General features: G+C 42.0%; 1 protein-coding gene, 1 non-coding gene and 1 pseudogene across 7 annotated transcripts in view; all 3 read left to right on the forward strand.

Annotated features, from left to right (window-relative positions):
* The window catches only part of SNUPN (snurportin 1), a 39319-nt gene that overhangs the window by 10225 nt on the left and 1569 nt on the right, over positions 1-27525 (forward strand). For 5 of the 6 annotated variants that reach the window (XM_036027602.1, XM_036027601.1, XM_036027604.1 and 2 more), the window contains 5 exons: positions 1427-1531; positions 1997-2093; positions 8743-8840; positions 25376-25453; positions 26972-27052. In XM_036027602.1, coding sequence (XP_035883495.1) covers positions 1427-1531; positions 1997-2093; positions 8743-8840; positions 25376-25453; positions 26972-27052 — 459 coding nt within the window. The remainder of the gene's footprint in view (positions 1-1426; positions 1532-1996; positions 2094-8742; positions 8841-25375; positions 25454-26971; positions 27053-27525) is intronic. The other variant, XM_036027607.1, reaches the window with a different exon arrangement.
* LOC114493603 lies at positions 21599-21702 on the forward strand. Its single transcript, XR_003684235.1, has one exon. It is a non-coding gene; the product is annotated as a U6 spliceosomal RNA (small nuclear RNA).
* LOC114491456 lies at positions 24087-25172 on the forward strand (annotated as a pseudogene).

Raw genomic sequence — 27525 nt, forward strand, 5'->3', positions numbered from 1 at the left:
GTCTAATTGATCTATTTTTCGTCGTTTATGCTTTTAGTGTTGTATTTACCACTCTTCTTTAAGGGAGTGTTTTATGCCTTGGGTTTAAGATTTAGTAGCAGAGATAGTGGTGCTTTAGTTAACAGGGCTACAGAGAGAGTGCAGAAGGAGAAGGGTGGGTGTTTCAGGATTAGGAAGTACTTGGTCAACAGAAGGCAGTGAATTTAGTTTTGAATATGCTGAGTCTAAGCTAGAGAGAAGACAAACAGAGAAAGAGGTATCAAATGGCCAGCTTGAAATATACATGTGGAGGGAAAAGGAAGGAAATCTGGATGTGAAAAAGAAAGCAATTGGGAAGCATCCTCTTAGAATGAAGAGTGAAGCTATAGTAGATGATGAGATCCACCCACAAGGGGGCGGTATCTAAGAGAAAAGCAAAGCAGGGCCTAAAATAGCCTCCTGAAGATTATCTACATGTTTGGGGGAGTGTATGAAGGAATATTTGGAGGAAAAACAATAGAAGTGTGTCACAGGGACAAGGGAACATGTGTCAAGGAGGAGCATGTGCCTGGTAGCATAACAGGGGGAGTGGAAGCAGAAGGATAAGGAGGTGAGGGAAGAGATACTTGATTCAAAGAGATTACTTATGGCCTTTAGCAGGACTTGTGGGGGAGCAGTTTTAGACTGAGAGTGGCAGCGGGCAAGAACACAGCAACAGTAGTTTGAAAAAAAGGAGAAAGTAGAGTAGCTTAACAAATGCATAGTGATAAAAGGTTTTCATTTTTGTTTTTGTTTTAAAGCATAGGGGTGAAGTATTTTGTGGGCTGAGGGGAAGGAGCGATGAAAGATTCAGTGGGGTTAATTGATAGGCCTAAGTTTATATAGATGGGAGAGACTATAAGTGATGAGTGGAAGTTAATCCTTTCAAATTCATTTCACCACAGCCTCCCCTCACCCCTTTTTTGAGGCTAATTTCCTAACACCCTTTAATATAGTATTTGTGTCATTATAGTTTGGAAAATAAGGATCTAGTTTAAAAGCATTTCAAGATGAAGGACCTTATTCATCTCTGAGGTATAGTCTTTACAGGATAATTATGGTAATGGTAGGTGGGTGGACAAAGTAAGAAAAGGAAGAGGGTTCCATCACCTGGATACAGAGGGTGAGGTAGTAAGAATGGGTATGAACTCAGTAATGAAGGTGAGGAGAGAAGCTCAAGTTCACAGTGAGTGGCCTCCATCCTATCAGTTGAGCAGGAGATGAGTTGACTGCTAAGAGTAAGTGGGGTGGAAGTTCCACTGTCAGTCTTTTCTGCCCTCATTCATTGACTTGTATTTTCATTGTAGATGTAGGATATGGATTCTTTATCATTGTAAATAGTGTAACAGCACACCCTTGTTGTTTTTTTTCCCCTGTTAATTTTTAACACCATATTTTGTGTTGCCAGTTGATGCTCTCTGAGTGGTTAATTGACATCCCTTCAGATTTGGGGCAGGAATGGATTGTGGTCGTGTGCCCTGTTGGAAAAAGAGCCCTTATTGTGGCCTCCAGAGTGAGTAGCTGCCTCCTTTCTCTATGCCACCTCCCCAGTCTGTAGCAAGAGGGATTCCTTTTTTTTTTAATCTTCACCCAAGGATATGTTTATTGATTTTAGAGGGTGGCGGGGAGGGGGGAGAGAGAAACATTGATCGGTTGCCTCCCATACAACCCCAAACCGGATATCGAACCTGCAACCTCTAGGTGTGTGCCCTAACTGGGGATCAAACCCACAATCTCTTGGTGTATGGAGTGATGCTCCAACTAATTGAGCCACCCAGCCAGGGCGCAAGAGGGATTCTTGCACTCCGTATTCCTTGTCTGCCACAGCAGCTCTGCGTGGCATGAGGATTGAGACACTTTTCTTCAGGAAGATTTTTTGAGAGCCATTTTTGGGCTAATGACACCCCTGCAGAATGTGGAAGCAAGAGGGTGAGGAGACCAGATACCTAATGAGAATGGTATCTTTCTTTCCAAACAGGGTTCTACCAGTGCCTACACCAAGAGTGGTTACTGCGTCAACAGGTTTCCTTCACTTCTGCCAGGGGGCAACAGGCGAAACTCAACAACAGCAAAAGGTACCTACATAAAATTCTTTTTTAAAGTTTTTTTTAAATATAGTTTATTGACTGTGCTGTTAACAGTTGTCCCAGTTTTCCCCCTTTGCTCCCCTCTGCCTGGTACCCCCCTTCCTTCCAGCAGTCCCTTCCTTAGTTCGTGTCCATGGGTTGTCCATAGAAGTTCTTTGGCTTCTCCATGTCCTATATTATTCTTAACCTCCCCCTGTCTATATTGTACCTACCACTTACGCTTCTTAATCCCTGTACCTTTTTCTCCATTCTTCCCCTTCTCCCTCCCAGCTGATAACCCTCCAAATGATCTCCATATCTGTGATTGTGTTCTTGTTCTGGTTGTTGGCTTAGTTTGTTTTTTATTTTTTTATTTTCTTAATTTTTACATAAATGTTATTGGTTATGCTATTACAGTTTTGCCAATTACTTTCTCCCCTCTATCCCCCCTCTGCCCTGCACATCCCCACCCTCTAGCATCCCCTCCCCCTTAGTTCATGTCCATGGGTCATACATACAAGTTCTTTAGCTTCTCTGTTTCCTGTACTATTCTTAACCTCTCCCTGTCTATTATTTACCTACCAATTATGCTTCTTATTCCCTGTACCTTCCCCCCCATTCTTCCCCTCCCTGTCCCCACTGAAAACTCTCCATGTGTTGTTCATTTCTGTTCCTATTCTAGTTGTTTGCTTAGTTTTTGTTTTTGTTTTTAGATTCAGTTGTTGATAGTTATGAATTTATTGTCATTTTGCTGATTGTGGTTTTTGATCTTCTTCTTTTTCTTAGATAAGTCCCTTTAACATTTCATGTAACAAGGGCCTGGTGACAATGAACTCCTTTAACTTGACCTTGTCTTGGAAGCACTTTATCTGCCCTTCCATTCTAAATGATAGCTTTGCTGGATAGAGTAATCTTGGATGTAGGTCCTTGCCTTTCATGACTTCAAATACTTCTTTCCAGCCCCTTCTTGCCTGCAAGATTTCTTTGTAGAAATCAGCTGACAGCCTTCTGGGAACTCTTTTGTAGGTAACTGTCTCTTTTTCTCTTGCTGCTTTGAAGATACTCTCCTTATCCCAAATCTTGGGTAACTTAATGATGATGTGCCTTGGTGTGTTCCTCTTTGGGTCCAAGTTCTTTGGGACTCTCTGAGCTTCCTGGACTTCTTGGAAGTCTGTTTCCTTACCAGATTGGGGAAGTTTTTCTTCATTATTTTTTTCAAATAAGTTTTCAATTTCTCGCTGTTGTTCTTCTGGCACCCTTGTAATTTGGATATTGGAACATTTCAGGTTGTTCCAGAGGTTTGTAAGACTCTCTTCACTTTTTTGAATTCTTGTTTCTTCTTTTGTTCCAGTTGGATGTTTATTTTTCCCTTTTGTTCCAAATCATTGCTTTGAGTCCTGGTTTTCTTCCCGTCATTGTTGGTTCCCTGAATATTTTGCTTTATTTCACTTTAGGTATCTTTCTTTTGTTCTTTCATTTTTCAACAAAGCTCAATCAGTTCTGTGAGCATTTTGATTACCAGGGCTTTAAATTCTCCATTAGATAGGTTGGCTATCTTGTCATTGCTTAGTTCTCTTTCTGTGGTTTTGCTCTGTTCCTTCTTTTGGGCTATATTTCTTTGTCTTGGTGCAACTGGAAAGTTGTAAGGGCGTGGAGCCTTAGGTATTCACCATTGCAGGGCAACCCTCTGTGTTGCACTGTGGTGCTGCCTGTGGGGGAGGGGCCAGAGAGGGAACAGTGCAGCTGGCCTGCTCATCTCTAGCACACTTTCCAATGGATTCTCGTGTGAGACTGGGGGTTTCTCCTATCCTGGCAATTGCGGTAGTCCACAGTCAACTCTGAGTCTCAGTTTTGCCTTCAGTCGGCCCCACACACATAGCCTGCCACCTTGCAGCAGCCAGTGCCCACCCACCCCGCCCCTTCTGCAACCTTGCAGCAGTTTTTCTGAGCTGGCCTACTCGGTCAACCGCCTTACCAGTCTGGTTCTGGTTGATTTTTTCTTTAATTCTTTGGTTGTCAGAGTTCATTGAGTTTGATTTTTCTGGTGCTTTTGGCTGTTTATTGATTTTAGATTGGTTGTTATCCTCTCGATGAAGTGAAGGGTTTCTGCCTGTCTCCATCTTGGCGGGTGATTACCAGTGTTTTGAACTCGGCATCAGATAGGGTGTCTATCTCCTTGATGCTTAGCTCTTTTTGTGGAGTTTTGATCTGTTCTTTCATTTGGGCCATATTTCTTTGGCTTGTCACACCTGTTATGCTGTATGGGGGTGGGGCCTTAGGTATTCACTAGGGTGGGGCAACCCTCTTTGCTGGGTTGTGGCATTGTCTGTGGGAGAGGAGTCAGAGAGGGAACAATGCTGCTCACTTGCTCCACTCTAGCCCCACTTTCCAAGGAACTCTCATGTGAGACAAGGAGTTTCTCCTGCTGTCACAACCCCTGCAGCAGTTTACAACTAGCTTTGAATCTTTAGTTTCCTGTTCAGCCAGCTCCACCTCACCCATGCAGTTTCTTTAACTCCTTGGTTGTCAGAGTCCCATGCAGTTCGATTTTCTTGCACTTCTGGTTGTTTATTGTTTTTAAATTGGTCGTTTTCCTTCTTTTGGTTGTGCAAGGACATGAATCGTTTCTACCTACACCTCCATCTTGCCAAAGCTCTCTCTTTTTTTTAAGCTTTATAATTATTAAGTCTTATAATCAGTAAAAGATAGTGTAAGTTGTTCTGTCAGTTGTTTTAAAGTCCAGCTTCGAAAGCATACCTTTGAAGTTGCATAGACACTGTCCTTCCACTGAACTTAGGCTATCTTCTTCAATGTTTGCCCTCCTCAGCTGCAGAATAGATGCAGCCCAGTGAAGCCTGCTGGACAAAAACACCCCTGAATGAAAATTAACATCCCTTTCCCATGAACCACCATTACAAGCTGATAGCTACAGTTGGGGAAAGGTCCCTCAGAATGTTGAGTATAATGTACAGTAAGCTGTTGCTGGGGCTTCCCTGCCAAATTCCCTTTTCTCCTTTATTGTTATCCTAACCTAAGCTTTTTCCTCCCACCTGAACTTATCTGAGGAGACTATATCATGGACGTTAAATAATTTGCTCATGGTCATTCAGCGAGGACCCTGGGCTGAACCCTGCTCTCTTCCCTGCCTGCTCAGCTCCCTTGATGGTTCCTCATATCCTCCATACTGAGCTCAGACTTCTCTATTGACTTTTAGAGCCCTTCACACATTGGCTTTGGTCCACCCACCCTTGTATCTTTTCCCTACTCTCCATATCCATCATTAGCTCTGTTAATCTGGTTTGCCTCCTTGCTCCCAGCATGTACCCAGTTTATTCTACCTCTGGGCCTTTGCTCATGCAACTTCAATACTCTGGCCTGGAATGCCCTCCCACCTCCCCTCTGCCCTATTGTTTTAATTCTCTTATCACAGAAGACTCTGTTCATATCACATGTCTTTAATGAAGCATGTCCTGCTTGCTCCAATCCCTCTTTTTTTATGGAATTTGCACTGTTCTCAGTTTGTGCTATATAGATCATCTCTCTCTCTCTCTCTCTCTCTCTCTCTCTCTTTTAAAAGATAGATTTTACCCATCTACTTTTAGAGAAAGGGGAAGGCAGGGAGAAAGAAAGGGAGAGAAACATTGATTGGTTGTCTCTCATATGCTCCCAACTGGCCTGTAACCTAGGCATGTGCCTTGACTGGGAATCGAACTAGGAATCTAACCCGTGACCATTTGATTCCCAGGTCAATGTACAATCCACTGAGCCACACCAGCCAAGGTGATCTCTCTCTTTTTAAAAAAAATATTTATTTATTTATTTATTTATTTAGGGAGGAAGAAAGAAAGGGAGAGAAACATCACTGTGTGAGAGAAACATCGATTGGTTGCTTCCCATGTGTTCCCCCAACCAGGGACTGAACCCAAAGTCCACACTTGTGTCCTGACAGGGAATTGAACCAGCAACCTTTGTTTTGTGAGACGACGCTCAACCAGTTGAGCCACACCAGTCAGGGTTGTATAATTCATCTCTTGGTTCTTTCCTCTGTGATCATCTTACCTCCTTAACTGTATTATAACTTCCTAAAAGGCAGGGACTAATAGTTAATATCACCATATAACACAGTGCCCTGGATGGGAACTCCAAAATTAGTTGTGGTTCAGTTGGTTGGACATTGTCTCACAAAGCAAAGGTCGCTGATTCGATAATCAGTCAGGACATATACCTGGGTCATAGGGTTGATCTCCAGTTGGGGTCCGAACAAGAGGCATCCCATAAATGTTTCTCTCTCACATTGATATTTCTCTCCCTCTCTTTCTTCTTCCCTTCTCCTCTCTCTTAAAATAAATTAAAAAATCTTTTAAAAATATATTTATTGATTATGCTGTATAGTTGTCCCATTTCCCCCCCTTCATTCCCCTCCACCCTGTACACCCTCTCCTACCCACATTCCCCCCCGCTTTAGTTCATGTCCATGTGTCATACATATAAGTTCTTGGCTTTGACATTTCCCATACTATTCTTACTTTCCCCCTGTCTATTTTCTACCTACCATCTATGCTACTTATTCTCTGTACCTTTTCCCCCTCTTTCCCCCTCTCTCCCCCTCCCACGCCCCTGTTGACAACCCTCCATGTGATCTCCATTTCTGTGGTTCTGTTCCTGTTCTAGTTGTTTGCTTAGTTTCTTTTTGTTTTAGGTGTGGTTGTTAATGATTGTGAGTTTGCTATCATTTTACTGTTCATATTTTTTGATCATCTTCTTTTTCTTAGATAAGTCCCTTTAACATTTCATAAAATAAGGGCTTGGTGATGATGAACTCCTTTAACTTGACCTTATCTGAGAAGCACTTTATCTGCCCTTCCATTCTAAATGAGAGCTTTGCTGGATAGAGCAATCTTGGAGGTAGGTCCTTGCCTTTCATGACTTGGAATACTTCTTTCCAGCCCCTTCTTGCCTGTAAGGTCTCTTTTGAGAAATCAGCTGATGGTCTGATGGGAACTCCTTTGTAGGTAACTGTCTCCTTATCTCTTGCTGCTTCTAGGATTTTCTCCTTTATTTTAATCTTGGGTAATGTACTTATGATGTGCCTTGGTGTGTTCCTCCTTGAGTCCACCTTCTTTGGGACTCTCTGAGCTTCCTAGACTTCCTGGAAGTCTATTTCCTTTGCCAGAACGGGGAATTTCTCCTTTATTATTTGTTCAAATAACTTTTCCACTTGTTGCTCTTCCTCTTCCCCTTTTGATACCCCTATAATTTGGATGTTGGAACGTTTAAAGATGTCCTGGAGGTTCCTAAGCTTCTCCTCATTTTTTTGAGTTCTTGTTTCTTCATTCTTTTCTGTGTGGTCGTTTCTTTCTTCCTTCTGGTCCACTCCATTGATTTGAGTCCCAGTTTCCTTCCCATCACTATTGGTCCCCTGTGCATTTTCCTTTATTTCACTTAGTGTGGCCTTCATTTTTTTCATCTAATTTGCAACCAAATTCAGCCAATTCTGTGAGCATCCTGATCACCAGTGCTTTGAACTGTACATCTGATAGGTTGGCTATCTCTTGGTCGCTTAGATGTATTTGTTCCATTTTTTTTTTGTCTTGTCACGCCTGTTATGTATGAGGGGCGGAGCCTTAGATGTTCACCACTGTGAGTTTACCCAGTTCCTGGGTTGTGGCGCTGTATGTGGGGGAGGGGTCCAAGAGGGAACAATGGTGTTTGCTCTGCTCTCTGTAGGATTTCAGTCCCTTCCACTGCTTCCTCCAAGCAGACTGGGCCTTTCTGGTGCTAATTCCTGTGTGGGTGGGTCTCTCCAACAAACTCTACTGTGAAGCTGGGAGTCTCTCCCAGCACCTCAACCCCACAAGTGTTTTCAATCAGTGTTTTGAGGCTTTATTTCCCCCATGCTGGAGCCCTGGGTTGCACCGTCTGTCTCACTCTCCAGTTTTGCCTAGTTTATCTGCATGTGAATGTGGAACCACCTGGTCCGCCAGCTGCCTTGTGCACCTCGCTGGGTCTGCCAGCTGCCACCGCAAGCCCAGGGTCTGCCAGCCACCGCCAGTGTGCCCGGGTCTGTCAGCTGCTGCCTTGTGTGCCAGGGAGTCCACAAGCCACCACTTTTTTTTTTTGCTGCGACTCCTCTCCACCCAGCTGCCCGACTCCGCCCTTCCTACCAGTCTGGATGAATGTGTCTATTTTAACTCCTTGGTTGTCAGACTTCCATACAGTTCAAATTTCTGTCAGTTCTGGTTGTTTTTTTTGTTTCTAAATTTTTGTCCTTATTTGAGTTGTGCGAGGAGGCACAGTGTATCTACCTATGCCTCCATCTTGGCTGGAAGTCTAAATAAATAAAATCTTACAAAGTAATTTTAAAGTTGATCTTCTCTAAGGTCACTAAGTGTTCCAATTTATCTAAAGTTCAGAATTTCCACTTGACTTAAGGGTTGCCTAGATCCCTCTTGTGCTGTCCTACTCGAGGTCACCCTTCAGCTGCATCATGAAGAATGCACTCCCTACTGAATTCTGATTCCTCAGGGCTGGTGCTTGCTGCTAGCATTAAGGATTGTTGGACTCAGTTCCCAAGCCCTAAGATGTGGCTCCGTGGATTGTGGTGTAGGGATCCTGATTGGAGGGGTACCGCCTAATGAGTTTCTGCATTGTATCCTAGACTACACCATTTTGGACTGCATTTACAGTGAAGTGAAGCAGACCTACTATGTGCTGGATGTGATGTGCTGGCGGGGGCACCCTTTTTATGACTGCCAGGTAAGGATTGATAATTCCCTAATGTCTTTTGTTTTCTTCTCTCTTCCTGGGGAAATGGCTCAGTATATAGGTTCTTGGTGTGTAGAGGATATGGTATATAAAGAATATTACTCAGTGTTTCTTTGAGTGTGTTTAAATTAGCTTTTATTTTTAATCCTCACCTGAGGACATGCTCACTGATTTTAGAGAGAGGAAGGGAGGGAGAGAAAGGGGGAGAGAAACACTGTTGTGAGAAATGTCTATTGCCTCTTGTACGCTCCCTAACTGTGACGAAACTCTCAACCTAGGTATGTGCCCTGACCAAGAATCAAACCTGCAACCTTTCATTTCAGAGTACAGGATGATGCTCCAACCAACTGAACCATGCCAGCCAGGGCATATTTGTTTCTTTTTTTTTTAAAAAAGGAGAAACTAAGGGAAGCATAGCAAGTTTTTTTTCCTTAAGATTTTATGTATTATTTTCAGAGATAGGGAAAGGGAGGAAGAAGGAAAGGGAGAGAAACATCGGTATGTGAGAGAAACAGCAGTTAGTTGTATCTTGCACACCCCCAACCAGGGACTGGGCCTGCAACTCAGGCATGTGCCCTGATTGGGAATCGAACCGACAGCCTTTCAGATCACAGGCTGACACTCAATCCACTGAGCCACACCAGCCATAGCAAATTCTTGATGGGAGGAAAGAGAGAAACAGAGCAGAGGGTTAGGCTGGGACTTTGTAGAAGCTGCAGCTGCCTGTTGTCCTTTCCAGAGTGTGGGAGGATTGCTGTCAGGGAAGATTGTGGGTCAAGGGGATGCCTTTGTACAAAGAAGAGAAGGTAGAGTGTAAGACATCATCCAGTAGGCTCTTGCCACCTCTTCTCCTTCACCAGCTACATCCTGACCCTGAATATGTCAGAAGCTTTCTGGTATAACACAAAGCCTTGAATCTGAGGTGATAGCTGTAGAAGGAGATTTCCCAAGTGAGGAGAGACCCCAGTATTCTTTCCTCAAGTTCCAACATTTTTCCTCAAATTGGTGATTCTTATAAGTGACAATAATAGTCATTGTGATGAGGCAAAGTCAGCCCCTCAGGCTCCATTTCTGTTACCAGTAGTCTGCCAGCATTGTCCCAGTTTTACAGTGGTGAATTTTTATTTTCCCTGTCAATTAGTTTATTGTAGTGGTTCTCGGTGTTATTAGAAATGCAAATTCTCAGGAGTTCCTGTCACAATAGTAGAGTAGGTAAATGATGTGGTCACCTCCTTTCATGACCACATCGAAATTGCAACTAAATTGGAGAACCATCTAAATAAAAGCTGAACCTACCTCCCATAGTAAGCATATACAGAAGCAGCCATACCAAGACTGTTAGGAGAAGCAGAGATGGGGAACAGGCTGGCTCCACACCCATGAACTGGAGAAATCTCAGCTTCACAGGACCCCCTTAAGAACCAGAGGTCACAGCCCCGCACTGCTCACCGCCCCCTCCCCCTGCACCTACTGCTCACCTCAGCCCTGAGCACTAGTGCCTGGAAGAGGAATCTACATAATATCTGGCTATGAAAATCAGTGTGGATTTCATCCATATAGGTGAGACAGAAGGCTACTGTAAATCCAGGTATCCTCTTAAAGGGCCCGTGCACAGGCTCCTGCTTGCAAGCAGTCACCCTGGGCTCCAGTGAAGGGACATCAGCTTGGGAGATGTCAGAGACATAGAGAGAAACTGAGTTGTGTGGTTTCAGGGTGAGAGCTGGAGGGACAGCCATCATTGTCCCTATATTGAACACTTCTCCCATACAGCCAAATCAGATTCACATTAACCTGGTGAACTCCACTTGCTATATTCTGATGATTCCCTGGACCCCACTCCACCCACTTTGCATACTGCCAGAGGCTCCTTCAGTGGCCTTGGCCTGAGCTTCGGGTTTTCTTAAAAAACTCTGAAAGGTCTGCTGGCCCTAGGCTGGTGGCAGCCGGCTTCAGTGTACCTTGTGCCTTTTGCTCGCTGAGTGTCTCCAGGCTCAGCACTGCTGCAAAATCAGAATCTGCATTAACCAACACATCATTTGCAAGACCCTGATGACTCCATGAGATGCCGCCTCACCTAACTTGTATACTACCTGAGCCTCTTTCAGCAACTGAGCCTTACCAGCAGCCAGCAGGCAGAAATAGGTCTTGGGGTGCTCAGAGTCTAGCTGAGTGTCCCCAGGCTTGGTACTGGTGGCAGCTGGCCTCACTTCGCAGAGTGGCATCTCCGGTGTGTCCCCAGGTGTAGCACTGGTAGGTACCAACTGCAGTCTCTTTGTAGCTCCGACCAGGTAGTGCTGGGCTTGTCATAAGCAGGGGCTGACCTTGGCCTACACTGGAACCCCTGTTAAGAGGCCCCAGAACCCACATACCTGGTGGCTGGCTTCAGACCATGACAGTGCACCGTGCAATTAACTCCCCAAGGATCACATACAAAGAAAGGGTAGTCTTGGCAGGCATCAGAGCCTGCTGGAGTGATCTCACTCCCTGTGGTCAGTCCCCACAGGAGCTCCTATGCTGTGGTCATGGCTAGTACTCACAGCCATTCAGCTTGATGGTCAGTCCCACCCACTGATGTGCCTAAAGTAATCAAGGCTCAACTACAACAGGTGGGCGCATACAACCCACACAATAGACACTCCTGGAGCACCCGACTCACGTGACCAGGGAAACTACATGACCGGGCCTCTAGGACATCTACTAGATAAGGCCAGACTGCCAATAATGGGAGACATGGCAGACCTAATACATAGAAACAAACACAGCGGCAGCCAGAATGAAGAGACAAAGAAGCATGTCCCAAATGGAAGAAGAGGAGAAAAGTGAGAAACAACTAAATGAAGTGGAGGAAAGCAATCTACCAGATACAGGGTTCAAAACACTGGTTATAAGGATGACCAAGTAACATGGTGAGAACATCAACAAAGAGATAATAAGCATGAAAAAAGACATAGAAATCATAAAAAGAACCAGTGAGAAATGAATATAATAACTGACATCAAGAATACTCTAGAAGAAATCAGTAGCAGGTTAGATAAAACAGAGGATAGAATCAGCAATTTGGGAGACTAGTAACAGAAAACACCCAATTAGGATGGCTACTATTTATTAAAAAAAAAAAAAAAAAAAGTAGCCCTGCCTGGTGTGGCTCAGTGGATTGAGTGCTGGCCTGTGAACTGAAAGGCCACCTGTTTGATTCCCAGTCAGGGCACATGCCTGGGTTGGGGGCCAGATCCTAGTTGGGGGCATGTGAGAGGTAACTGATTGATATCTCTTGCACAGTAATGTTTCCCTCCCTGTATTTCTCCCTCCTTACTCCTCTCTCTAAAAAAGAAGAAAGAAAGAAAGAAAGAATCTTAAAATCAGAAAGAGAAAAGCAGTTATGTAAAAGGGAGCTCCCATAAGACTGCGAGCTGATTTCTTAACAGAAACTTTGCAGGCCCAAAGAGATTGTCATGAAATATTCAAAGTGATGAAAAGTAAGGACCTACAATCAAGACTACTCTACCCAGCAAAGCCATCATTTGAAATTGAGGAGAGATAAAGAGTTTCCAGAAAGAAAAAGCTGAAGGAGCACCACCAAACCAGTATTAAAAGAAATGTTAAAGGAACTTTTTAAGGAGAAGAAGGAAAACAAAAAGAACAATATGAATAACCCAGGCTGATGTGGTTCAGTGTATTGAGTGCTGACCTGTGAACTGAAAGGTCGCAGGTTTGATTTCCAATCAGGGCATATGCCTGGGTTGCTAGTTGGGTGCATGAGCAAGGCAATTGATTTTATGTTTCTTTTCATTTCTTTCTCCCCACCTTCCCCCCTCTCTAAAATGGTAAAATCTTAAAAGAACAAATATGAATAGTAAAATGGCAATAACTATGTACCTATTGATAATCACTTTGAATGTACCGTATTTTGCTGTGTATAATGCACATCCATGTTTTTGTGCACATTATACATGGGATTATTATACCCATTTTTATACCAATAGTATGTAATCATTATTCCCATTATAATGCACATCCTTATTTTTCCCTCAAAAATTTTGACATATTATACATGGAAAAATATGGCAAATAGATTTAAGTTTCAAATCAAAAGGGTACCTGAATGGATAATAAAATAAGACCCATACATATGCTATCTACAAGAGACCCATTTCAAATCAAAAGACACACAAACTGAAATAAAAAGATAGAAAAAGATACTTCATGCAAATGAAATGTGAAAAAAAGCTGGGGTAGGAATACTTATATCAGACAAAATAGACTTTAAAACAAAGTCTAACAACAATGAGGTGATTGCAGGGACAGGGAGGAGGGTGGAGGTAGAAGAGTGTATGAGGGGATAAATGGTGATGGGGAAAAGGCTATAATAGAAAATGAAGGAAATTTCATAATAAAGGGATCAATCCAACAAGAAGAAATAACCCTTGTAAACATTCATGCACCCAACATAGGAGCACCTAAGTATGTAAAGCAAATATTGATGGACATAAAGGGAGAGATTGACAGAATTACAGTCACAGTATGGGATTTTAACACTCCATCATTACCACTGGATAGATCTTACAGACAGAAAATCAACCAGAAAATTGTGGCCTTAAATAACACATTAGATCAAAGTGATGTAATTGATATTTTTGAGTACTTTACCCCAAAGCAGCAGTAAATACATCCTTTTCAAGTGCTTATGGAACATTTTCCAGGATAGACCACGTTAGGCCACAAAACAGTTCTCAAAAAATTTAAGAAGACTGAAATCATAGCAAGCATCTTTTCCAGCCATTATGGTATGAAACCAGAAATCAAATACAATTTTAAAGATTTTTATTTATCTATTTTTAGAGAGCAGGGAAGGGAAGAGAAAGGGAGGGAGAGAAACAGCAATGTGTGATTGCCTCTTTGGTGCCCCCTACTGGGGAACCTAGCCTGCAACCCAGGCAAGTGCCCTGAGTATCAAACTGGCGACCTTTTGGTTCGCAGGCTGGCACTCAATCCACCAAGCTACAGCAGCCAGGACTGAAATACAATTATTTTTAAAAAGTGGAAAACATTCAAACACATGGAGGCTAAATAACATTATTAAATAATGAATGCTGCCCTAGCTGGTGTAGCTCAGTGGATTGATTCCCAGCGTGTGAACCAAAAGGTCACTGGTTTGATTCCTGGTCAGGGCACATGCCTGGGATGCAGGATAGGTCCCTGGTTGGGGGCTTGTGAGAAACAACTGATTGATCTGTCTCGCACACATTGTTTCTCTCCCTTTCTTTCCCTTCTCCCTTCACCCTCTTTCTAAAAATAAATAAAATCTTTTCAAAAAAATAATAAATGCATTAACAATGAGACTAAGGGTTTCTTGGAAAAAAATGAAAGTGAACAAACAATAACCCCAAATCCATGGGACACATTGAAAACAGACCCAAGAGCCAAGATGGAGGCATAAGTAGATACACTTTCCTGCTTCACAATCAAAAGGATAACAGATTAAAAACAAAAAATAACCAGAACAGCCAGAAAAATTGAACTGTGTGGAAGTCCAACAACCAAAGAGTTAAAAAAGAAACATTCATCCAGACCAGTAAGAGGGGCAGAGATGGGCAGCCACTGTGGAGAGGACTTACAGCAAGGCAGCAGCGGGTGGAGCGGATGGTCCCACATTTGTGTGCAGATAAGCTGGGAGGAACAACTAGGGAGCCAGACAGACCCGGGAAGCCAGGGTTCCAGTGCAGGGAAATAAAGTCTCTGACTGAAAAAACCTGTGGGAGCTGAGGAGGCAGGACAAACTCCCAGCCTCACAGAAGAGTTCATTGGAGAGACCCACAGGGTCCTAGAATGTACAAAAAACCACCCACCCGGTTGGTATTCAGCACCAGAAGGGCCCAATTTGCTTGTGGTAGTGGAGGAAGTCATTGAAAGCCCACCAAGCGCTGAGCAAGCGGCATGTTCACTCTTGGACCCCTCCCCCATGTACAGCACCATAGTGCAGTGACCTGGGTTGCCCCACCCTGGCGAATACCTAAGGCTCCTCCCCTTATAACGTATGTAACAGGTGCGATGAGATGAAACAATATGGCCCAAATGAAAGAACAGATCAAAGCTTCAAAAATAGAACTAAGCGATGAAGAGATAGCCAACCTATCAGATGCAGAGTTCAAAACACTAATAATCAGAATGTTCACAAAAATGGTTGAGTATGGTTGCAAAAACAGAGGAAAAAGTGGAAGCTATGCAAAATGAAATAAAGAAAAATATACAGGGAACCAAAAGTGAAGGGAAGGAAACCAGGACCCAAATTAACAGTTTGGACCAGAAGGAAGAAATAAACATTCAACTGGAAAAGAATGAAGAAACAAGAATTCAGGACTTCCGGCAAGATGGAGGCATAGGAAGCCCTGAATGCACCGTACCTCCATGCACAACCAAGATTAGAACAGCAACAATTTAGAGGCAGAATAATACCCAGAGCTGACAGAGAATTTATCTGAACGGAAGTAGGACAGCCAAGAAGTTGAAGTAGACCCGTTCATCCAGACCGGTAGGAGGAGCGGAGAGGAGGAGCGGTCACGGCGCGTGGAGATTGGGGAGAACTGGGTGCATAAGGCAACCGAGCGTGTAAGCCTTCCGGGACGCGCAAGATTGCAGTGCAGCGGTGGACCCTGAGTATGCAAGCGGTGGCTGGTGGACCCAGTGAGGTGACACTGTGGACCAGGGCAGAGTGTGCAACCCAGGATCCCAAGGGGGTTACTGAAGCCCCAGGAGAGTGGAGCTATCACCATTGTTTCCCCCCCACCCCCGCCCCCACATACAACGTCACAATCTAGCGACTGGGGTGTCCAGCCCTGGTGAACACCTAAGGCTCTGCCCCTCACTGTAATAAGAGCGACCAGACTGAAAGAGAGAGAGAGAGAGATGTCTTCAACAGAAGAACAGCTCAATCCCCCAGGACTCATCCTTTTGAGTGACCAAGAGATAGCCAATCTATCAGATGCACACTTCAAAACACTGGTGATCAGGAAGCTCACGGAATTGGTTGATTTTGGTCGCAAATTACATGAGAAAATGCAGCAGGTTACCATAAAAGAGATGAAGGAAGATGCAGGGAGAACCAATAGTGAAGGGAAGGAAACTGGGACTCAAAACAATAGAGTGGACCAGAAGGAAGAGAAGAACAACCAAGTACGAAAGAATGAAGAAATAAGAATTCAAAAAAATGAGGAGAAGCTTAGGAACCTCCAGGACATCTTTAAACGTTCCAACATCCGAATTATAGGGGTACCAGAAGGGGAAGAGGAAAAGCAACAGATTGAGCACATATTTGAACAAATAATAAAGGAGAAATTCCCCGTTCTGGCAAAGGAAATAGACTTCCAGGAAATCCAGGAAGCTCAGAGAGCCCCAAAGAAGTTGGACCCAAGAAGAAACACACCAAAGCACATCATAATTACATTAGCCAAGGTAAAAATGAAGGAGAGAATCCTAGAAGCAGCAAGAGATAAGGGGACAGTAACCTACAAAGGAGTTCCCATCAGACTTTCAGCTGATTTCTCCAAAGAGACCTTACAGGCAAGAAGGGGCTGGAAAGAAGTATTCCAAGTCATGAAAGACAAGGACCTATATCCCAGATTACTCTATCCAGCAAAGCTTTCATGTATAATGGAAGGGCAGATAAAGTGCTTCTCAGATAAGGTCAAGCTAAAGGAGTTCATCATCACCAAGCCCTTATTTTATGAATTGTTAAAGGGACTTATCTAAGAAAAGAAGATAAAGAAAAAACATGTATAGTGAAACAACAGCAAACTCACAATTACTAACAACCACACCTAAGCAAAACTAAAAGAAACTAAGCAGACAACTAGAACAGGAACAGAACCATAGAAATGGAGATCACATGGAGGGTTAGCAACAGAGGGGTGGGAGGAGGAGAGGGGGGGGAAAGGTACAGAGAATAAGTAGCATAGAATGTAGGTTGAAAATAGATAGGGGGAGCCCTGGCTGGCTTAGCTCAGTGGATTGAGCATGGGCTTGCAAACCAAAGTGTCGCAGGTTAGATTCCCAGCCAGGGTACATTCCTGGGTTGCAGGCCATAACCCCCAGCAACCGCACATTGATGTCTCTCTCTCTGTCTCCCTCCCTTCCCTCTCCAAAAATAAATAAATAAAATCTTTAAAAAAAAAACAGTGATAATCTTTAAAAAAGAAAGAAAGAAAATAGATAGGGGGAGAGTAAGAATAGTATGGGAAATGTAGAAGCTAAAGAACTTATAAGTATGACACATGGACATGACTAAAGAGGGGGATATGGGTGGGAGAGGGTGTACAGGGTGGAGGGGAGTGAAGGGGGGAAAATGGGACACCTGTAGTAACATAATCAATAAAATATATTAAAAAAAGAAACAAGAATTCAAAAAAATGAGGAGAGGCTTAGGAACCTCTGGGTCAACTCTAAACATTCCAACATCAGAATCACAGGGGTGCCAGAGGGAGAAAAGAAAGAGCAAGAAATTGGAAACTTATTTGAAAAAATAATGAAGGAGAACTTACCTAATCTGGCAAAGGAAATAGGCTTCTAGGAAGTCCAGGAAGATCAGAGTCCCAAAGAACTTGGACCCAAGGAAGCACACACCAAGTCACATCATAATTACATTACCCCAGATGAAAGATAAGTAAAGAATTTAAAAGCAGGAAGAGAAAAGGAGACAGTTTCCTACAAAGGAGTTCACATAGGACTCTCAGCTGATTTCACAAAAGAAACCTTGTAGCCAAGAAGGGGCTGGAAAGAAGTATTTGAAGTCACAAAAGGCAAGGACCTACATCCAAGATTGCTCTGTCCAGTAAAACTATCATTTAGAATGGAAAGGCAGATAAAGTTCTTCCCAGATAAGGTCAAGTTAAAGGAGTTCATCATCACCAAGCCTTTATTATGTGAAATGTTAATGGCACTTTTATAAGAAAAAGTTCAAAAATATGGATAGTAAAATTACAACAAACTCAGAACTACCAACAACCGAACCAAAAACGAGCAAACACAAACATGAGCTAAGCAAATAAGTAGAACAGGGACAGAATCACAGAAATGGAGATCACCTGGAGGTTTATCAGCAGGGAGGAGGGGAGAATGGGAGAAAAAGTACAGAGAATAAGAAGTATAAATGGTAGGTAGAAAATAGAGGGCGGGGGAGGTTAAGAATAGTATGGGAAATGGGGAAGCCAAGGAACTTATGTATATGACCCATGGATATGAACTAAGTTGGGGGAATGACGGTGGGAGTGGAGTATAAGGTGGAGGGGAATAAAGGGGAGAAAAAATGGGGCAACTGTAATAGCATAATCAATAAAATAAATTAAAAAAAAAAAAAGAAAACTGCCCTGAGAGGGAAGTTCATAGCATTATAGGCCTACCTCCAGAAGCAAGAAGAATAAACAATCTAACACTACACCTAAAGAACTAGAGCCCTGCCTGGTATGGCTCAGTGGATTGAGTGCCAACCTGCGAATCGAAGAGTCACTGGTTCAGTTCCCTCTCTAGGGTACATGCCTAGGTTGCTGGCCAGATCCCCAGTTGTGGTCATGCAAGAGGCTACCACACATTGATGTTTCTCTCCCTCTCCTGAGAAGGAGACCTTCCCTTCTCTAAAAGTAAATAAAATCTAAAAAAAAAAAAAAAAGAAGAACTAGAAAAAGAACAGCAAACAAGGCCCTGAGTAAGTAGAAGGAAGGACATAATAAAGGTCAGAGTGGAAAAACTTGACATAAAGGCTGAAAAAAACAATATAAAAGATCAATGAAACCAGGAAATGGCTCTTTGAAAATATAAACAGGTTTGATGAACTTTTTATGGGACTCACCAAGAAACAGAGAGGACCCAAATAAGTAAAATCAGAAATGAAAAAGAAGTGACAACGGACTTTTTGCCCAGAAATGCAAAGGATTATAAGAAAATATTACATCTGACCAAGATGGAGGCATAGGTAGACACACTGTGCCTCCTCACACAACCAAGATAGGGACAACAACAATTTAGAAACAGAATAACAACCAGAACTGACAGAAAATTGAACTGTATGGAAGTCGGACAACCAAGGAGTTAAAAGAGACACATTCATCCAGACCAGTAGGAGGGTTGGAGTCGGGCAGCCAGGCGCAAGTTGCAGAGAGCAGGGAGCATTGGGAGCGGGCACATAAGGCATCCGGGGCATGCAAGACCACAGTGGGTGGACCCTGAGCGCACAAGCAGCAGCTGGCAGACTCTGGCCGAGGGGTGGCAACCGGCAGACTCAGGCGGCAATTGTGAAGCAAGACACTGCGCACAACCCAGGGTCCCAGTGCTGGGAAATAGAGCCTTGGTACCTTGATTGAAAACTCCTGTGGGGGTTGAGGCACAGGGAGAGACTCCCAGCCTCACAGGAGAGATCGTTAGAAAGTCCCACAGGGTGCATAAGCCCACCCACACAGGTATTGGCACCAGAGGGGCCTGGTTTGCTTGGGGGAAGCGGTGGAAGGGACTGAGGTCCATCAGAGAGTGGAGCAAGCTCCATTATTCCCTCTCTGACCCCACCCCCAATACAGCATCACAACCCAGGAACTGGGTTGACTCACAGTGGTGAACATCTAAGGCTCCGCCCCTCATACATAACAGGCACGAGCAGACCAAAGAAGGTGGGGAGAAGATGGCTTAAACAGAGTTGAAAGCCTTACAATCGGTACTTTTAAGCGACCGAGAGATAGCCAACCTATCAAATGCACACTTCAAAGCACTGGTGATCAGGATGCTCACAGAAGTGGTTGAATTTGGTTACAAATTAGCTGAAAAAAATGAAGGCTATGATAAGTGAAATAAAGAAAAATGCACAGGGAACCAATAGTGATGGAATGAAAGCTGGGTCTCACATCAATAGAGTGGACCAGAAGGAAGAAAAAAAACATACAATCAGAAAAGAATGAAAAGACAAGAATTCAAAAAAATGAGGAGAGGCTTAGGAACTTCCAGGACATCTTTAAACATTCCAACATCCAAATTATAGGGGTACCAGAAGGAGAAGAGGAAGAGCAACAAGTGGAAAAGTTATTTGAACAAATGATAAAGGAGAAATTCCCCATTCTGGCAAAGGAAATAGACTTCCAGGAAATCCAGGAAGCTCAGAGAGCCCCAAAGAAGTTGGACCCAAGAAGAAACACACCAAGGCACATCATAAGTACATTACCCAAGATTAAAATAAAGGAGAAAATCCTAGAAGCAGCAAGAGATAAGGAGACAGTTACCTACAAAGGAGTTCCCATCAGACCATCAGCTGATTTCTCAAAAGAGATCTTACAGTCAGGAAGGGACTGGAAAGAAGTATTCCAAGTCATGAAAGGCAAGGACCTACATCCAAGATTGCTCTATCCAGCGAAGCTTTCATTTAGAATGGAAGGGCAGATAAGGTGCTTCTCAGATAAGGTCAAGTTAAAGGAGTTCATCATCACCAAGCCCTTATTTTATGAAATGTTAAAGGGACTTATCTAAGAAAAAGAAGGTGATCAAAATATATGAACAGTAAAATGACAGCAAACTCACAATCATTAACAACCACACCTAAAACAAAAACAAAAACTAAGCAAACAACTAGAACAGGAACAGAACCACAGAGATGGAGATCACATGGAGGGTTAGCAACAGGGGAGTGGGAGGAAGAGCGGGGGGAAACGTACAGAGAATAAGTAACATAGATGGTAGGTAGAAAATAGACAAGGGAAGGGCAAGAATAGTGTGGGAAATGTAGAAGCCAAAGAACTTATGACACATGGACATGAACTAAAGGGGGGAACGTGGGTGGGAGAGGGTGTACAGGGTGGAAAGGAATGAAGGGGGGGTAATGGGACAACTGTAATAGCATAATCAATAAAATATATTAAAATAAACAAACGAAAAAGAAAATACTACCATTGTATTCCCAAAGTTGGACAATTTGGAAGAAATAGATACATTTCTAGTAACGTACAATCTTCCAAGAATGTATCAAGAAAAACAATATCTCAATTGACTGATTACTACCAACCAAAATTGATTCAGTAATCAAAAACCTCCCAAGAAATGAAAACCCCTAGACTGGATGTCTCACAGGTAAATTTTACATACATTTAAAGAAGAATTAAGACCTATCCTACTCAAACTATTCCAAAAAATTCAGGAGGAGGGAATATTCCAAGTTCATTTTATGAGGCCAGCACCACCCTGATTCCAAAGCCTTACAAAGACATTACAGAAAAGATAATTATAGACCAATATCTGTAATGAGCATAGATGCAAAAATCCTCAGCAAAATATTGGCACACTGAGTTCAGTAATATATTAAAAATATTTTTTAAGGACCAAGAGGGACGAAGAGGGATTTATTCCTGGAATGCAAGGTTGCTTCTATATATGCAGATCAATTAATGTGCTCCACCACATAAAATAAAAGATAAAAATCTTATGATCATATCTGTAGATGCAGAAATAGCATTTGACAAAATTCAGCACTATTTTAGTATAAAAACTCTCAGCAAATTGTGAATCAAAGGAACATAACTGAATACAATGAAGGCCATATAGGTATGACAAACCCACAGCTAACATCATACCCAATGGAGAAAAGTTAAAAGTACTTAAGGTGAGGAACAGGGCAAGGAAGTCCATTTTCATTACTTTTATTCAACACAATACTGGAAGTCCTAGCCACAGCAATGAGATGAGCAAATGAAATAAAAACATCTAAATTTCAAAGGAAGAAGTAAAACTTGCTTCCTTCAGCAGTAGATGTACTAAAAATGAAACGATACAGAGATTAGCATGGCTTCTGGGCAAGGATGACATGCAAATTCATGACATGTTCCATATTTGGGGGATTAAGAAGTACCAGTTGACAGTTACAGAATAGTCATGTGGATATGGAGTACAGTATAGGGAATATAGTCAATAATCTTTTAATAACTATGGTGTCAGATGGGTACTAGATATATCAGGGTGATCACTTTTTAAGGTGTTGGGAAAACTGGACAGATACATGTAAAAAAAGAAGTAGACCACTTTTCTTAAACTGTATACAAGAATAAACTCAAAATGAATTAGATACTTAAATGTTAGACCAAATACCATAGAAGTCCTAAAAGAAAACATAGGCAGTAAATTTACTCTCTGACATTGCTGTAAGTAATATTTTTTTCTGATGTGTCTCTTTGGACAAGGCAAACAAAATTGAAAATAAAGAAATGGAACTGTATCAAACTAAAAAGTAAACCAAACTAAAAAGGAAACCAACATCAAAACAGAAAAACCGTTGAACGGGAGAACATATTTGCCAATGATACAACCAATAAGGGGTTAATATCCAAAATTTATAACGAATTCATGTAACTCAGCACCAAAAATCAAACAATCCAATTAAAAAATTGGCAGAGGATCTAAATTGACATTTCTTCAAAGAGGACATACAGATGGTAAATAGACATATGAAAAGATACACAATGTCTCTAATCAGAGAAATGCAAATTAAAATCACAATGGGATATCATCTCAGGCCTGTCAGAATGGCTATCATCAGTAAATCAACAAACAAGTGTTGGTAAGGATGTGGAGAAAAGGGAACTCTCAAGCAATGTTGTATTGCAAATTGGTGCAGCCACTGTGGAAAACAGTATGTGGAGTTTCTTCGAAAAATTAAAAATAGAATTACTTTATTACCCAGCAATTCTACCTCAGTACTTATCTGAAGAAATTCAAAACACTAGTTCAAAAAGATAGATGTTCATTGCAGTGTTATTTACAATAGCCAGGATATGGAAGCAAACCAAGTGCCCATCAATTGATTGGATGAAGGAGAGGTGGCACATGTTATTTGGCAATAAAAAGGAAATCTTACCATTTGTAACAACCGGGGATGAACTTAGAAGGTAATATGCTAAATGAAATAAGTCAGATGGAAATACAAATAATATATGATTTTACTTACATATAGAATCTAAAGAACAAAAGAATGATCAAACACAACAGAAATAGACTCAAATACAAAAAACAAACTGATTGTTGTCAGGTTCGAGGGATTTGGGGGGCTGGTTTAAAATGTGAAACAATTAAGTACAAATTGTCAGTTACAAAATAGCCATAGGGATGTCAAGTACATAGGGAATATGGTCAGTAATCTTGTAATAATTATGTATGGTGCTAGGTAAGGTAATGGACTTTCAGGGGGATCACTTCATAAATTACATAAATGTCTAAACACTGTTGAATGCCAGAAGCTAATATAAAATAATGTGGAATTTCAGCTGTAATTGAAAAAAAGAAAAGAAATGCAAATTCTCAGACCTGCTGAATCAGAAACTATGGGTGTGGCTTATGTTTTAACAAACCTGCAGGTGATGCAGGCCCAAGTGTGGGAATCATGGTTATTACCATGGGCTGTTTCTTTTCATATTCCTCAAAGCTAGGTTTCTTCATTGTGTTCAGTGGCCGTACTTCAGAACTCTAACATGTACCTCCTTCTAACAATAACTGCCAGGAATTGAATCGCTAAACACTTTTAAGGATTATCTCATTGAATTCCTTATAACATCTCTATAAAGTACTGCTATTCCTAATCATATAGACATGGAAGTTGAGAGCCACAGATTTAATTACCTTGCTCAAGTGCAGAGCCAAGCCTAAAACTCAGAAGTTGTAAATTTGGTCCAGAACATATTTTCCTTTCATCGTGTTGAAGGAAGTTTCCTCATATGCATTTATAACATATGAATTTGGTACCTGGAACCACCTGTTTGTTTGTTTGTTTTCCCCAAAAAACATTTTTTCATTGCTTTTAGAGAGAGAGGGAGAGAGAGACATTAATTGGTTGCCTTCTCATATGCTCCCCGACCAGTGATCAAACCTACAAGCTGGGTATATTCCCTGACCAGTAATCGAACCCACAAATTTTTGGTCTATGAGACAATGCTCCAACCAACAAAGACACACCGGCCAGGGCCCACCAATGTTTTTATAGCATAGAGAAAAGACTGGCCCTGGCTGGTGCAGCTCAGTGGACTGAGTGCCAGCCTGTGAACTAAAAGGTTCAATTCCCAGTCATGGCACATGCCTGGGTTGCACACCAGGTACCTGGTTGGGGGTGTACTAGAGGCAACCGATTGATGTATCTCTTGCACATTGATATTTCTCACCCTCTCTCCCCTCCTCTGTCTCTAAAATTAAATAATTAAAATCTTTAAGAAAAAGAAAAACTATATCTTTTATAATTTCCAAAATTTAAATAACGTAAGGGGAAAAAATGACATAGATAAGTACGGAGAGGTACATATCAGTGATTCAGAGAATAAAGTAGTTTATGAGAAATTGCAACTATATAGTAGTTTCTAATCCTCGGGATTAAAATAAAACAAAAGACGACCTAATATGATTTGGAGTTGGAGAGTCCTGGTCCCTTAAGTATTTCTGTGTGTACCTGGACAAGTGACGTAATGTCTCTGAGCCTCCGACTTCTCACCTGTAAAATGGAGATGATGATAACACCACTCTCACAGGGTGGTTGAGGATTAATGAGATTATGTGTATAAAGTTCTTAACTTGATGCTGGACACATAGTAGATTTTCCATAATAAATATTGGGTTGACTGCTATTAATAATCCTACTAGATTTTAAGAAAAGAATATTCAAAAAAGAAAAAGAATATTCAGGCCTTCTTCCTTTTCATAGAACCCTGCCAACATGGCGTTCAGGTGCTTCCTGGAGGTTGGTTGGGTGGCCTATGTTTCCTTTGGGCTTCATGCCAGGAAGCTGGTTGCGGTTATAGGTGTTTGATCAGAACTGGGCTTTGGTTGATGGACCTTGCACTTAAGGAGACAAGCTTTGCTTTTCAAATGCATGCAGTTCACTGACTTTATTCTTGAGTTCCCACAAAGTGCCTGCCAGAAGTATTTCCAACAAGCCTGGCAGAAAGCAGATATCAGTACAAAATGGGCAGCCATGCCATGGACCAAGAAAACTGAAGCCAGAGAAAACAAAGCCCAGATGACTGACTTTGATCATTACAGAGCATGAAGGCAAAGAAAAAGAAGAACTGAATAATCGAGCTTGAAGTTAGGAAGCTTCAGAAGGTACCTCTGCTGAAAGCTTCTCCCAAAAAAGCATGTGCTGCTAAAGGTGTAGCTGCTGCAAAGGTTCCAGCAAAAAAAGGTGACTGCTGCAGCCAGAAGGCAGCACCTCCCAAAGTTCAAAAGGGTCTAAAATCTCCAGCCCAGAAAGCATCTGCTCCCAAGGCATCTGTCAAGAAAATATAAGAACATAGGAGGCTATTATAAAAGTAATAAAGGTTCTTTTTGCATGCTGGCAAATCACAAGAAAAAGAAAAACTCTTCAAAGATTTTGTAAGTATCTTCTTGACCTTATGGCAGTGTGAGGGAAATGAGGGTAATGATAGAAGGGCTTGGGTCTTAATAAATCAGACCACTATTTAGAATCGGGTGTTCTATTGTAGTTTGAGATGAGCAGTATTTTATCTTTCTCTTTTCCTTCTCTGTGGCAGACTGATTTCCGATTCTACTGGATGCATTCAAAGTTACCAGAAGAAGAAGGACTGGGAGAGAATACCAAGCTCAATCCTGTAAGGCCTGGGGTTAGGGTTGCCAATTTCTTTATGGGATTGGTTTGGGTTGGTCTATTATCTAAATATAATCATTATGAATGAAATTATCTATTTTTGAGACAGTAGGCATAATAGGAAGTTTATAGGCTTAACAGTCATCCTGATCTGGATTCTGGTTTTGGCTTTAAAGATGACTAGGGTAAGTTAAAAACATCACTTGACCTTAGTTTCTTCATTTGTATAATAAGGTTAAAAACTCCTACCTTACAGTGTTACTCTAAGAATCAAATGATAAAAAAACGCACCTCCTCCTAGCACATCCTACTTATGGTAGGCTCTCAGTGAATAGTGGTTGATGTAAAATGCTAATAACTGCTTTTATTAATAACGTATTTAGAATTCTGGTACTTTGGTTCACTACTGTAGCATGTATCAGCAGCACCAAGAGGCCTGGTAAAAAAGACTTCTCTGTCTGAATACCAGAGTTTCCCATTAGACTTACATTTCTAACAAGTTCCCCAGTGATGCCGAAACTGCTGGTCCATGAACCACATTTTGATATCTGAGCTGAGAGTGACCTCATCTAGTCAGTTCCCTCATTTTACACATGAGAATACAGGCTTGGCGAGGGACTGCCTTCCCCAGGGTCCCGCAGTACAGGATGATAGTCCGAGTGTGTTTGCTATCTGATCAATGATTAAATATGTCACAGCTGTTTTGAGGGCATTTTATTAGGTAAGCCCTGTAGATTGGTATTTGCCTGGATTGCTTACAGCATTTTTAAAGGCAATTGGATAACAGTTAGAGGACAATAAATGGGGTCAGTATAGCACTTCCACTGATGTATCAATAAGGTCCTGGAAACAAGTGTATTGAGGAAGAAGAACATGGGAGCTGTTCTGAGTGCTCTACATGTATTATTATCTCACTGTATCCACACAACAACCCTGTTAAGCAGGTACTTAATTATCCTAAGTAAATACCTTTATTATCCCATTTTACAGATGGGAAACTGGAGGCATATAGAGATTAAATGGTTGGCAGAGCTGGGAGTCAAACCCAGGCAATCTGACTTTAGAATTTGTTGTCCTTATCGCTTAATTATACTGCTTCGGTATAAAACTCCTGGCTGCTGTGAAAGAAGTTTCAGTAGTCCTTTATTAAAAGCAACTGTCAGAGGCCTGAGAGAATAACATACAATCCCTAACCCTAACACAGGACTGTGGTTCTTCATCCTGACTGCGTGTTAAAATTAACTGGAGAACTTAAAAACAAAAAGAATACCTGGGCCTTTCCCAGACCACTTCAGTCAGAATCTCAAGTTAGGGCCTGGGCATCAGTAATTTTTAAGAGTTCCCCAAATGATTCTCCTGTATTTAGCAAGGTTGAGAACCAGTGACCTAGAAATTTAGTGGGTAAATGGAGGGGAGGTGGTTTGGAAGAAAGAGATTGAAAACTTTTCTTCTTTGATACAGCTTTTCAGTTGCTGGGACAATATTTGTAATATTTACTAATTTGTTCTAATTTGTATTTTAGTTTAAATTTGTGGGGCTAAAGAATTTTCCTTGTACCCCTGAGAGCCTGTGTGAGGTGCTATCTATGGATTTCCCCTTCGAGGTAACAAAACCATTGTCTTTATTGTTCTGATGTGATTTCATGACACAGGGAAACGTGGTTACTCAGCGTCTTAAGATACCTTCTGACTTTGCTGTGTCCAAGCATCAGAAAAGGGCTAAAAACTAATTGTTGAGAAGGGATGCACTCACTGCTACATAGGTCAGGATGCCACACCTGGAAGGGCCCTGAACAGACAACTCATCTCACTCCCTCATTTTACAGATGCAGAAACTGAGGCCTGGATTGGGGCAAGGCTTCCATTCCTAGGTCGTTCTTTGTCTCTGCCTGCTGTAAGCCTGAGAACCACGCCCTTTGTTTAACTGCCATGCAGGTTGTAAAGTCTAGAGGGGCTTCTTTGACCACAAGGGTTTGAACTCTCAATCCTTCCTTCCTAGGGAGAGCAAATGGGCCCTAGGCATATCAGTGCTTGGAGAGCGGTGACATGGAGCAGGTGACCAACTTGTCCCAGTTTG

This window comes from Phyllostomus discolor, chromosome 1 (genome assembly GCF_004126475.2).
Source record: "Phyllostomus discolor isolate MPI-MPIP mPhyDis1 chromosome 1, mPhyDis1.pri.v3, whole genome shotgun sequence".
Lineage (NCBI taxonomy): Eukaryota > Metazoa > Chordata > Mammalia > Chiroptera > Phyllostomidae > Phyllostomus > Phyllostomus discolor.